General features: G+C 47.3%; 1 protein-coding gene across 3 annotated transcripts in view; it reads left to right on the forward strand.

Moving 5' to 3' along the window:
* SHISA6 (shisa family member 6) overlaps positions 1 to 9,877 on the forward strand; it is a 330,433-nt gene extending 320,556 nt beyond the window's left edge. For 2 of the 3 annotated variants that reach the window (XM_077166012.1, XM_077166013.1), the window contains 2 exons: positions 4,023 to 4,175; positions 5,974 to 9,877. In XM_077166012.1, the coding sequence (XP_077022127.1) occupies positions 4,023 to 4,175; positions 5,974 to 6,524 (704 nt within the window). In that variant the 3' untranslated portion in view covers positions 6,525 to 9,877. Of the gene's footprint in view, positions 1 to 18; positions 76 to 4,022; positions 4,176 to 5,973 lie in introns of all 3 variants that reach the window. The other variant, XM_077166011.1, reaches the window with a different exon arrangement.
* Positions 9,878 to 14,031: the final 4,154 nt, after the last annotated feature.

The raw sequence follows: 14,031 nt of genomic DNA on the forward strand, positions 1-14,031 counted from the left end.
CTTTTCTATGACTTCTAGGTGATCATCCGTATAACCATCTGATTTTAAGCAGTGCTACCCAGACCCCTACACAGAGTGAGAGATGATTTAGAAAGCTCCACATTTCATCCTCATTCCAGGCAGCTCCATTCTAACCAATGACTTGCAGGATATTAAACATACGATCATTCAATCACTGAAGCTAAGGAAGGTGTTCAGAGCCATGTGTAACCACCCCTTCCCACCTCACTTCACTCCCCAGGGCCACAATGTTCCATTCTCATTTTGAGAGCATTGTCCCATTGGTGATTTTGTTTTTGATATCAGAGTAATCATCTCCCATGAAAGGGAAGAGGCTAGACCCTTTCATGACCCATTTTTAGTTTCAGTATAGGTCATTTTTTGTGACAATAAGTCACATATATCCATGGCAAGGGGTATGAAGCTCTCCCTTGCCCAAAGCTACTTGTGGTATTTATGAGTGATATAAGAATTGGTAAACTGCATCTATCCTCCCCAAAGTAATCAAGATTTGATAAAGCTCCAAACCAACCACAGGATTTGGGTTTTAGCCTCCTGAAGGCTACAACAGGAGGCCTACTGAAAGCTATAGTAATGAAGTGTTAGCACAGGGGCAAAAGTTAGCAAAACCATGTTTTTCTCTTAGGTTATAAAGTCCTCCCACTGAATCACAATTTATCGTTTGGAACCTTGTAGAAAAAAAATTTTTTCGCATATGTCCACAACTTGATAGAGCATGAGACAGTCATGTAAATTATGATATACCAGCCATGCCCCTCTCTGCTGTGAAAACAGTGAAATTTTATTGCAGGAGAAATCAAAGACAAAGATAAAGTCTATACCCACCTGGTGGAGAAACCCATCACCACCATGTTGAATATGTTCCACTAGTGCCTCAGCATGGAGATGGAAGGACACTGTAATTAGGAGGATGGAGTGGAATATTTTGATGTGCCCAGTTCTATGCTATTGGTGGAAATATGTGATGAAAGCAACAGTTTAATAAGATTTTTTTATGTTATGGAGCCTATGAAAAATTACAACCTGGAGAAATTAGAGAGTTCAGTTTAAAAACTTGATGCCCCCATGGTAGGTTTGACAATGGGACTAGAAAAGAGGATTGAGGAGTGAAATATTTATAAGAAAGAACTGGGAAAACTTACAAACTGAACATGCCTGTTGAATTACTAACAAGCCTGTTGAGAGCCAATCATAACTAAAATGTCCGAGCCAAGATTGATTAAAAGAATGGAGGGTTTTATTACCACAATCTAAGGAATCAGGAAAGCAGCCAGTGAGTACAGGGAATGGAGTGGTAGATGGGGAATGGGTCTGGACATCTAGAGTTTGATCTGACCATGGTATATAGAAAAGAATCATGTGACAGGCAGTTTGACATGCACAAAGAAAGTCTGGAGGGAGGTTGGAGCTGAAGATACAACCTGCAGCTTTGGAGGCAGTAAAAGAAGCTATGGGAGAGGGGACAATCTGTGCAAGAATGCTGAAAGGGAAAAGCAGAAGGCAGAGAGGCAGGCAGCCTGGGGGATGCCCACAGTGAAGAAAAAGCAGCAGGAACAGGAGCCAGAAAAGGCAAGTGAGGAGAGCTCCCACTTGTTCAATAATATTCTGAAAGGACAATTACTGAGCTGATTTTCCCCAGAAGGAGCTAACACAAGTCAGCTTCCTGAATGCAAAAGGAGGAGCCATTCTTCCCTTCTCTTCCTGTTTTCTCTCTTCCATCTGGGTAGTTCAGATCATCTGTTGAATGCCTTCTAGGTGCCAGGCCCTATGCCAGGAGCAGGGGATAAATGAGACCCAGCCCCTGCCCTCTGAGCAGTTCACAGGCTAGTGTGAGCAATTATGCTTTGCACTTCTTTCTTGGATGTTACACTTTCCCTAGAAGCTGGCAAAGCAACTAGTAAGAGAGGAGATAAGGCTGGGACTGGTCCGTAAACCAAAAGGCATTAATTGGATCCATATTTTGGGTGAGACACTATGAAAGCATAGGAAAAACTGGAAAGCAAGACTTCTGGTGACAATAAGATTATAATCTATGGAGGTCAAAAGACCAACCTAAGTCGAGTTCTTACAGACCACTTAGATATTAGACTAGGTGTTACTGACTAGAAGAGCAATAGTTCAAAGAACAGATATTGTTGTAGGCTAGAAGAAATGTGACATTGTCATAGAGAAAAGCCTTGAATGAGGGGAGAATTTAGGGAGAGGAAGAGTAAGGGAGGATGTTACAATGGGAGTTAGAGGATAAGCAAGGGGACAGAAACAGTCATGGTGGAAACAGAAGACAAGGAAGAGCTGGCCTTGGCTCAACAGCATGTCTTTGAGAATAGCGGAAATTATTTGGAAATGTATTTGAAGTGGATGAGCTATTGAGCAAAGCTGTTGGTGAGCACACGATGCCAACAGGCAGAAGGAAGTTCTTACTTCCAGTATGCCCAAAAGTAAAGAACAAGAGCTAAGGGAATAGCGACTAATACCCAGCTCTGGGGAGCACTGCTCCCAGGTTTCTGCCTACTCCACTTCCTGGCATCTATCCCAGTCCATGCCAGGGAGGCTCCTTTCTGTACAGCATGTTCTGATCTCTCAGGGATGTAGAGCATCCCCTCACCCCCGCACATATGTACAGAGCTGGCGTGAACAGCCAACTCATTGGCTGGGCTCCCCTGGCTCAATCCCCAGGGCTAGGAACAGCAGTGCAGGCAAGAAGGGATAGAGAAGCCCGGAGTCTTCTCTGCCTGGGGCTGCCCTTGGACCATGCCTAGAAGGGCTTCTCTCTGCCCCATGGTTCACGGCACTCCTGCCAGCCATTGTTCAATATGTCAGAGGAGTCACAATCCTCTGGCACATTGATCCAAAGTTAGAACGTGCCTCTTCTTGGTATTTATTTGGCCTTGAGGTGTCCTCAAACAAAGATGATGGAGGGACAAGAGGCCAGACCATAGCCACCCAACCACTTCATTTCTGGAAATGGTACCACCATTTCCCTAGCAACCACCAGTTGCCTTTTGTTGTGCCACCTCAATTCCATCAGCCATCAAGGCAAGCTTGATCATTCCCTGCATCTCTATTACTTTCTGTGCCCCATTCTTCACTGCCACTCCCTTACTGCATTACCTCTTCCCCAACTTGTGTGATTCAGATCGTGGCTCCTGAGACACAAGCCCAGTTCACCCTGTGTTGTGGCCCCATTAGTCATTTACTTCATTTCCCTTTCACTCCATCGATCATTCATACCCCCATTCTTTTTTCCAGGTCTGTCATTGAACAACACACCTTTCTTTCTCTTCAGATTTTGGGATCTCAAGGCTCTATCTCAGAGGAAGGGGGGAGAAAAGGGTTATGACTATGATAAGCATTTTGTCCCCATTCCTTCCTCCAGCAGCTCAAAGATGGTTAAGGTGGCTTTGGGGAAAGGGATTAAATAAGAGAAATGGCTTGGGGGTTCAGAGTGGTATGTTAGGTACAGGGTTAGGAGAGGTTCAGGGTGGGAGGGACTGAGTGTTGGTTGGAGCTGAGTTCTATAGCCAGTTTTTCTATGGGTGTATAGACAAGACAAGTCACTCCAGTGCCTCCAAAGTCATATTTTTCTTAGTCTGAGAGCTAGGTTTACCTAAAGCTATTAGGGAAAGAATGGAGCCTTGACACTGAAAAAGAATGTAAAATTCCCTTCAGTTCCACTGGGCTTAAATTTTCATCAAGTAACCTGCCGATGCACCATGGGAAAGAGTCTCAGAGCCAAGCCTGATATTTAAGGAACCATAAACTGTCAATATGGCCAGTGGCAGCTAAGACAACATCTGCCCCCAGGCTCACTGACTGCTGGAACTGAGGATGAGGGTAACTGAGTCACCAGCAACACCTGTATCCTACCACAGACAGGCAGGAAAGCAGGATGGGGACTTGGATCAGAGACAAGGCAGAACAGAGAAAGAACCTGGAAATTTCCCTCTGCTTGCCCCAGCCTGTGTCTTCACTAACGCAATGCACCCCTCTGTCTCTTGCAGAGAAACCCCGAATGAACAACATCCTGACATCAGCCACCGAGCCCTATGACCTCTCCTTCTCCCGCTCCTTCCAGAACTTGGCTCACCTGCCCCCATCCTATGAGTCTGCAGTAAAGACCAACCCCAGCAAGTATTCATCACTGAAGAGACTAAGTAAGTGGTGTTTCCCTGGGGCTGGGGTCTGCCTCGGGAGCCTCCTGGACATCTTCCCGGGTCTCACTCTCTTCCCCTTTGCTAAAGTGGAGTGGAATCCCAAGAACAAAGAGGGAGATCTATGATGGAGGAAGAGAATAGACAGGCCCTTTCTTTTTGTTTTTAATGTCTGAGTCCATTCTTCCCACAGAGAAAATAGGGACTTGGACTCCTTAGATCCATATTCCTATCTGAGGCAGCAATTCAGTGCACACAACAGTAAAGCCCTCCCCTAATCCCACCTCTACTACCCTCCTGCTTTCTTCAAACTGTGGGCCTTTTTTGCTCTCTGTTTTGACAGGGAGGCTAGCTCTCAGGGATCTGGCTGTACAGTCAGAGAACAACCGAGGGACCCTAAGCCAACTCCATCCCTGACCTGGTCAACACTGTCTTGAGGCCTTGAGATGGCCCACCTCTCAGACATATCCCCATCTTCATCAGCTGAGTCCGGTTCATCCAATGGGCCCAGATCTGCCATTTGAGTCTGCAAAGGCTCTGGGCATTGATGAGTTAAGAAACTAAAATGTCAAGAAGGTGCTTTGAGAGAAAGCGCTCCCTCTTGGCTTTCTGACCTTTAGACTTTCTGCCTCCATTTCTCCATGAGTCTCTTTTGCTGACCACCAAACTGAATTTGGAGTCCCAGAGCTGAGCATTTGCTTAAAGCTTCAGGGTAACTCCATGAGTTCCCATCAGCCACCTCTACAGTGAGACACTGAGTTTCTGTGACTGGAGGTGGGGATCCCTGATAACCCAGGAACTGATACATACTCCAGGAGAATGAAGTGTAGCACAGGGGGCAGGATCTCCCCTCCGTGCAAAGTAAGGAGCATAAGCATTTCCATACTGAGGAAATCTAGAAATCTGTCTGTAGGAAGCCGCATTCTTGAAATCTGGGCAATGCAGGTGTATGTGTGTCCTGGGTAATTTCAGGGGTGCAGTGGGCAGTGGGAGCTTGAGAGGATCTACTGGATGGGGAGGAGGGTGAGCATCTGAATGAGGCCTTCATAGAGGATAGTTCCTGCTTGCTCATGTTGTGGGCCCAGACAGAGTGTGTGAAAGCAGTGAGGAGCTTGTGTGTGGGCTCAGTGCCCATGTGTTGGCTTCTCGTACATTGGCTGTTACTCCAGCGGAGGTGTTACTAGGTTCCTAAGTTACCAACTAAGCAGTTTCACGACTGCCTCCTACTTGGAGAATCTTACTTTATTCCGGTAGGAGGCTGGTTCTGCGACTGGGCTTCCGTAGGAGAGGGGCAGTCCTCATTTGGAATCTGCTGGTTACCGCTGGGGTGTTTCAGCAAAACTCCAGGGGAACCATTCTGTTCCAGGACTCTGGTGTGGAAGAAGCAGCACTGGAGCCCAAGTTGGGGGGATGCCGTCAACTCTGCCACCAAATTCTTGGGGACCTTGAGGAAGTCCCTTAACCCTTTGCTTCCCAAGTGTGGTCCATTGACCAGGGGCATCAGCATGGCCTGGGCACTCTGTAGAAATGCAGATTCTCAGGCCAGCCCCCCAGCCCCACTGAATCAGAGTCTGTATTTAACAAGACCCCAGGGATTCCTGCGTGCATTAAAGCTGCAGAAGCACTGCCATCAGCCCTCTGGGCCTCAATGTCCATCAAATAAAGGGACTTGAGTCTATTACCTCTGAAGACTTGGAAGGTCTGTGATTTTAAGAACCATTTAGAGGAGGTGGGGTGCAGGGCATGACCTCAGTCTTGGCTGTGAGTGTCCCCCAGCTGCCTTCTCTCTCTTCCCCTGCAGCAGACAAGGAGGCTGATGAGTATTACATGAGAAGGCGGCACCTGCCAGACCTGGCCGCCCGTGGCACCCTCCCCCTCAACGTCATCCAGATGTCCCAGCAGAAGCCGTTGCCGCGGGAACGACCGCGCCGGCCCATCCGGGCCATGTCCCAGGACAGGGTCCTGTCCCCGGAGCGGGGCCTGTCGGATGAGTTCTGCTTACCCTACGACCGCATCCTGTCGGACGAGCAGCTGCTCTCCACCGAGCGCCTGCACTCCCAGGACCCGCTGCTGTCCCCGGAGCGGACGGCCTTCCCCGAGCAGGCGCTGTCGCGGGCCATCTCACACACGGACGTCTTTGTGTCCACGCCCGTGCTGGACCGCTACCGCATGACCAAGATGCACTCCCATCCCAGTGCCTCCAATAACTCCTACGCCACCCTGGGCCAAAGCCAGACGGCCGCCAAGCGCCAGGCCTTCGCCTCCCGCCGACACAACACGGTGGAGCAGCTGCATTACATTCCCGGCCACCACACCTGCTATTCGGCCAGCAAGACCGAAGTGACGGTGTGACAGGCGGGGCCGCTAGGAGGGTACAGGAGGGGCCTGGAGCAGAGCTTCTAGCCCTTACACTTCTCCCTTTCCTCGTCCCCTCGGCCAGAAGGGAGGGGGTGGGCTGCCTTTGCCGAGAAAGCCATACCCAGAGGGAGCACAGTCCAGATGGCCCGAGGAGCTAGCCCATCTCCCTCACTCTTCCGGAAAGGTCTAGGCGGAGTGGGCAGTCTCCCCTCCCCCACCTTCGCCAACTCCCTTTCAGTCCTCTCGCCCGCGCCCCCTCTCCCCATCCTGGGGACTCAGCTGCCAAGAGACCTGGAACCCCAAGCTGCCTGGGTCCGAACTGGCCAGTGGGGGCAGTCAGTGGGCTGAGTTAATAGGCTACTGGGTCTCATTCATTTACCTAGAACCGCATCACAGAAATCTTCTAGTGCCTAAACAAAACTGCCTGCGCGCTGTCTCAGAGCCAGGGCGCTGCCTGTCCATAAGCACAATAGCGATTCTTTTTCTGCCTGCTGGAACTCTCTGGGCCCCACTGAGTGTCCCTTCCTTGGCTGACCCCTGCGGGCCCCAGCCTGGCCCCACCCCACTCCCCAAAGTCTGAGTAGAGAGGGGTCTCCTGGGCTGCCTCCTCATTTGCTGGACATTCTACTGGTCCTAGAATGCCCCCCTATTCCCCTCCTCTGAGAGGGCTTGGCTCCTCCCAAGATCCCTAGGTATTTCCCCGCTGAGTTTTCTGGGGACTTTAGTTCCAGCCCTCCCAAAGGAGAGTCTGAAAGGGGTGCAGGGGCTTTGGGGTTGCCCTTGCCAGCAACCTGACTCCGTCCACACTCTCTCCAGGCCTCGGAGTCTGAGCCCTGCACCGCCAATCAGACCTGCCTTGTCCGCCCCTGCTCTGCCCGTGGCCAGAGAGCCCAGGATGAGGAGGGCCACTGTGATGTTCTAGGTCTCAGGGGCTCTCCATTCTCATACCCAGGGCTCCTGCCTGCCTCACACCACCCACGCCAGGCAGGATGGAGCCAGAGGCTTCTGGAGACTGGGGGCTCAGCTCCCAAACAAAGAGGACCCGCCGCAGTGGTCCTGTGCCTGTCCTCATTCCATCACTGCCCCCCTGCTTAGTCCCTTCTTTCTTCAATTAAAACACACACTCTCTCTCTCATACTTGTTTCCCTTCCCCACCTCCCCATCCTCTGCAGCTCCATTACTCTTGCAGCTGCTTGTTCAGACCAGGGCCTCCCCCAGATCAAATTGATAATGACCCATTAGCAAAAGCAAATAAGGATACTGGAGGTCATTGGTCTGGGGGCCCACCTTGCAGCGCTTCACCATATCCACATCTGTCCCTCACCTGCAGGGATTCTTGGGCATCACGTTTTCATCTGTGGGGGATGCTACTGCCAGCCCATCAGACAACATCTCCGCCTGTAATCTAGAGGGTGGGAAGGTCTCCTGGAGAGCTGACCATCTGGGAGCACAGCAGCATCTACTCCCCCAAGCAAAGGCTGGAAGGGAGAGAAGGGGATACCTCATCTCAGGGCCAGGGTACCTCCCTGATGCAGCTTGAGGGAAAGACTGGGCTGTTGCTGGAGGAAATGAGCACCAGACCATTCGGTAAAGGCATGATATTTAAACAGGTGAGTGACTGTCACCATAGTCAGACTCCAAAAATGATATCTTTAAACTGGGATTTTTTTTAGACTCCCCCAGTTCTGCGTGTATGATCCTTTGAAGAAAAAGGGTGGTGGGAGAATTCCTCAGTGGCAGCCCTGGGAATTTTAATCTAATCAAGTCCATAAAACCACAGAGAAATTGCTTGACTGATTCTTTTTATTTATTTCAAGAATCCCAAAGCTCTTGTCTTCTTCCTGCTAAGAGTCACCTCTTAAGATGAGCAGAGAACCATCGCATAAATCTTAAGGGGTTAAAGGGTTGGGGGTGATAATTCAGTCTTCAGGTTCCCCACTGGGGAAATGTCACTGACAAAGAAGCTGCCCCCATCCCCCACAAACACATAAACCTTCTTAAGGGTCGGACCCCACAGGCTTATGGGAGTTTGTTCCAGAAGGCGAGGCTGAGGGGAATGGGCTGGAGAAAATTAATCTAATTAGAACAGCTGGTCATTCCCAGAATGAAAGGCATGTTTCTCACAGCTGGGTCCCTTCCCACCCAGAGCTCTTAATCAAGCCCCTTGGCCAGTCTTTTGGAAGGCTGCCTGCTGGGGAGGTGGAGGGGAAGGATCTGTGTTATAATTCCCTCCTGCAGGTATCTAAACAAACACATTCAACCAAACCAGAAACCTGATTTCCACTGTCCAGCGTCAGTGGAACAAAGTTCCCCAGCCCTCAGGATGATGCCTTTTCCCAGACCCCCTCCTCAGCCCTGTCTCTGACAAGATATCTGTCTGTCTGTCTCAGGGGTTGTCTGTAGGTTGGTTCTAGAACATTTCTCATTTCTAGCCTTACCACTATCTGGTTTAAAACCTCTGGGGTCAATCAGATCAGAGAATTCTACTTGCAGCTCGCTTCTTTTTTTTTTGCATGGGCAGGCACTGGGAATCAAACCCGGGGTCTCCTGCAAGTCCTGCTTCTTTTAAATGATTCCTTTTGCTTAACCCTTAGGAGGAAGGGAGGGTAGGAAGGAAGGGGAAGGTGAAAAAAAGAGGAGGAAGAAAAAGGAGGACATAAGGGAGAGAAAATGAAAGAGAAAGGGAGGGAGGAAGAGAGAAAATAAAGCAGGAGAGAGAGAGCAGGAAAAGAAGAGACAGTGTAAGATAAAAATCTACAAACTTTTTCCAATTCAGTCCCTCATTTCAAAATGCAGAAAAGTATCTCTTAGCTGGGATGCAGGGATCACCTTTATTCAGTCATCCTGCTTTTGTTTATGGAACAAACAAAACCACATTACCAAACAGGTTCAGGCAGCATAACAGGTATTCTAGGACTGGGACTCAGGGGTTATGACTTCCAGCCTAATCAAGCTGATGGCCTCTACCATACATGGAAGGTCCCCCTACCCCAAAGTGAAAGGCCCCAACCTACCCCAGTAAGGGAAGCTCATGCCCAGGTTCTTCCCTGCTCCTTTTTACTTTGTGCATCTCCATTTCCTTGGTGGGAATGGATTGGGTCTGCACGTGTTCTCCTATTCCATCCTTCTCTGGCCCTGAAAATTCTTCCTGATTTCCTTGGCCTTTGATGGCAGGGAAGCTCTCACAATCCCTCATGCCTTTCTGCCTTTCCTGTCTTGCTTCTTCCAGTTAATTCCTGGCTCAAAGTGTTGATGACTCACAAAAGCTTTGCTAATAATTCCTTAATCCCCTAACTGGGCTCCAGCCCTTAGGGCTCCCCAGTATCGTGAATGATGGGTCTTTCCCCTAGGAACAGCTCCAACCCTTGTCAAATTTCTCCTGCCCTATTTCCACTTTCTCATCCCCAAGCTCCTGTCCCAACCTCAGTCTGCTATGCCAGTTCACTCTTTTCTCTCATCTCCCTGGCTCTGCCTCCTTCCTCATCTCCTCCTCTCCCAGAAACCTCTCTACCTCCTTTGGCCTTCCTCCATCCCTCCTTTCTCATCTCTGGTCCTGCTATAATATACTGGTCTGCAAATCAGAGTGCTTGATGAAGACAAGTGAAGATGATTGAGGAATCAGACATTCTTCCTGTATTTTGTTTCCCTCATTTGTTTCTTCACCTCCTGCCCCTGCCCAGTGATGCCCCCAGACATGTAGCTAAGGGCCTTCCCCCTCAGATCCTTGGGAGGGAAGCAAGAAGAGCTGCCCTATCTATCAGAGGTGTTACTGCCAGATTTCAGCTTTGGTTCTGCAGCCAGCAAATACTCTGAAGCTCCTAACCCAACCCCCTACTTTCCAGAGTCTCCTACTCTGGCCAGACTCATATCTCAGAGGGCTCACAGCCACTGTTCCACCTCACTATGTCTTTCCTGCTTGTGTGTGTCACAGATTTCCCTTGGCCCCAAAATATTCAAGGGCCTCACAACTCTCCAAGCATGGGGGAAGCTACCAATATCCCTGTCACCAAAACAATCTGTTTTCTTCAGACATAACTTGTCTGCCACCAGTCTCCAACCCCACCCCACCCTGCCACCTCCCACCCTCAAATTCCTTCCACAGGGCACTGGGGGCTTACCCCAAGAGGATATGGAAGGATGGAAGTGTTCTTGACTATGTGGACCTTCGAAAGCACCAGCCCTGGGAAGCACTGACAAGACACCTCCCATATGCTCTCATTCTCCTGCCATCCTCTGCAAACCTGGGAAACTTTGCTCTGGATTATTTTCAAGGAAACTCATTGTGTTTTAATGAAATATTTTTCAGGGTTCAAATGCTATTTTTTATAAATGCAGCATTTTAATGGCAGATTCAGTATAAAAGCTATGTCTTCCTGGGCTCAATATTTGGGAAGGCAGCACATTCTAGAAGAAGAAAGCACAGGGCTGGGACTCTGGAGACAAAGTCCTGGTTTTGTCTCCATCTTGTTGTGAAATCTAGAACAGGTCATGTTCCTGCTCAGTGCCTCAGTTTCCCCATCTGTAAAATGAGGGGCTTTGATCAGATGAGCTCTGAAGTTTCATCCAGCTCTTACATTCTAGGGCTCTCGTCCCCCTGTTAGCATGTTCTCCCCACCCCTAGTTCTCCAAACTGAGCTGCACACATCCCACTTCACCTGTCCCAACGAGAGGTACTCAGATGCCCTCAACAGCCACCAGGTTCCCCACCAGAGCCTGAGCTGGGTCTGACGGTCTCGGCCACCCAGAGATGATGTCAAATCTGAAGGTTTAAGGGCCTAACAATCCAAGAGGACCAACTGCATGTCACCAGAAGCCCTCTCCGAATAAACACACCTAAATCAAACTGGGCTTCTGTTTTGCCAAGGATCACGAGTTTGGATTTTTCATTTTTGATGTTGTCCTTATAGCTGGAGGGAGGCGGTTCCCTTTTCAGAGAGGGGATAGGCTGGAGGAAAAAGATCTGGAGGTTTGCCCATGAGGGCATGGAGATTGTATTTGAGGATAGCTTGGAAATGCATTCCAAGTCCCAAAGAAGAACACATGGCAAGGGCTCTATGGATGCTGTTATATCCCACTCTGGAACATGTGTCCTGAAAATCAAGTCTGGACACCGTGGCTCTGCCCTAATGAGAGGAGGAGGGGTCACCACCACCTGGGCGGCTGGGAGGTGAGCAGTTACCCCACCCTAGGACCTTCTTAGTCCCTCCTCATGGTATTCTACCACCCTCCCGGTGAAGGCTTGGAAAGCAAGAATCGAGGGTCCAAGTCATTGTCATCAAAATCATCATGTAAATCAGCAGACATCAACTCTCCATCAGTCAGAGACATGACGTTATGTGTTTCCCGAATCTCCCCGAGGGAAAGAAGATCCCCGCTCAACTTTGCTGTCCACCCCTGCAGTGACCCTTGAATGCCACTCCAGTAGAGGACTCATTCATTTGCTTTGTAGTGGCAAATATTCCTCTAGTTCTATAACTCAACTAGATATTTTGTAGTAAAGAATTCTTGAAATTCTCTAATAAAAAGCAATTCTTACTGTAATATTTTTAGTTTGGGGACACAATTTCCTAAGGGGGATTAATGAACATTTTTACGCATTAGCCCAATTTATGGATTCCATGTTTATTATATGGTAGTACTGATGAAAAGTACCTTTCTATCTGTACCTTTGCACAGTTTCTCCATTACTCATAAGTAAGCTTCATGATGAGCAGTGCCTCTCGCCACTGCTTTTTCTGTACAGATCTCATTGTTCTACTTACCTGTCAAAGCACATTCTATATGTACTGTAAACAGATATCACTTTAGTGAGATTTAGTCTTAAGGATTTTTCCACTTTTGTCAGTAACAGATATTTATGGATTCAAAAAAATAAAGCTGTTTCAACATAACCTGCCCCTTGAGATAGCCCTGTGCTTATTTTTACAAAGTGTCAAAACCAAAGGTAATTAAAAATAAAAAAAAAGAATGTAGATCAGTGAGAATGAGAGCAGAAGCAGGAATTGACTGCAAATGGGTAGGATGGAATTTTCAGGGGTGATGGGAATGTTTTAAAACTGAATTGTTGTGACAGTTGCACAACTATAAAATTCACTAAAAGTCATCAAACTGAATACTTATAATAGGTGAATTATATGGTATGTTAATTAAACCTCAATAACTCTTTTTAAACTTGGGAACAAAAGGAATGTAGAAAAACAGGCTTAGGACAAGCACCAATGGAAAAGGTAGAGCAATTCAAAGAAGAATTAGAAGTTATTACTTCATACATATAGTCATCTACTCTGGTACTACTATTCATGGGCAATAGTTTGATTTTAGAATTAGTTCTAATAGTTACCTTGGATGCTGAGAGAGCAGCTGGTTAAATATCCAGGCCACTTAACCCAGAGAATCAAGTTGCACCATGTAAACTGATTTAGATTTGGAGTCTTACTCAACACCCTCTTTCTCTGGGCTCATCTTTTGTACTGTTTTCATTGGCAGCGTTCACTTTTGCTGTGAGGATCATCTGTTCTGTGTTTCTACATTTTCACCATAACCTAGATACTGGTTGGCTCACGTTCAGCAAACAAAGTGTTGCCAAAAAGGACAGGGTCTTCGGCCGACTTCAGAATCTCTGTAATTCCTAGAATCAGCAGAGCAGTTGGTCATACTCTCTTACCTACTTCCTAACTGTTGTAATTACAACCCTTTTTCATTGAGGCATTGGACTTATATTCAAAAATCCATTTTCTCCTGCCAACAGCATTCATTACCCAAGACAAAATTACAAACCCATTTTCTAGACTTGTACTTAATAACACATCTTCCTAAGTGTATTTGCTTACTACAACAACCACAGTTGTTTTTTTGAGGCTTTTTTGTAATTACTTCTAAGTTATGGTGTCTTTAACCCATGGTGACTCATAGCAAGTTCACACACACACACACACATTACAAGGATAGGGAAGCTTTATTAATCTATATTCATTATTAGAAGGGAACTCAAATGAAAATAAAATACTGAATTTGTTTGTTTTTTTTTAGAGAAGTGCAATTTAATTATAGTGTTTACACATATATATAATGACTCAATTAGAATAACAACATGTTCCCTAATAGAAAGTCTCAGGAAACCTTCCTTAAAGAACTGGTAAAAATAAAACGTAATCAATATAAAAATGATCTCAAGAGGTATGGGTCAGAGAGTTCTGAGCATACTTTAAATGGTCCTTCTATAATACTCTAAAAGATTCTTCTCTTAAATAGACTACATATCCCCATTAAAGCTCATTAACTCTAACAATTTGTTCAACTTCTCTTCGATTCTCAAAAGTAAACCTCTATTTAGTCCCTGTCACAATTGTCCATAATTCCAAATTGGTGAGGTCTGAATAGGTGAGGGCTTAATATATTATCATTAACAAACCAAGGCCATAGAAAACTCATGTTAGAAGCCCTGAGATTCCAGGAGTGTCACACAACTCTTCACCTCCACTGTCACTTGGACAGTGATCTT

Source organism: Tamandua tetradactyla, chromosome 6 (genome assembly GCF_023851605.1).
Source record: "Tamandua tetradactyla isolate mTamTet1 chromosome 6, mTamTet1.pri, whole genome shotgun sequence".
Taxonomy (NCBI): Eukaryota; Metazoa; Chordata; class Mammalia; order Pilosa; family Myrmecophagidae; genus Tamandua; species Tamandua tetradactyla.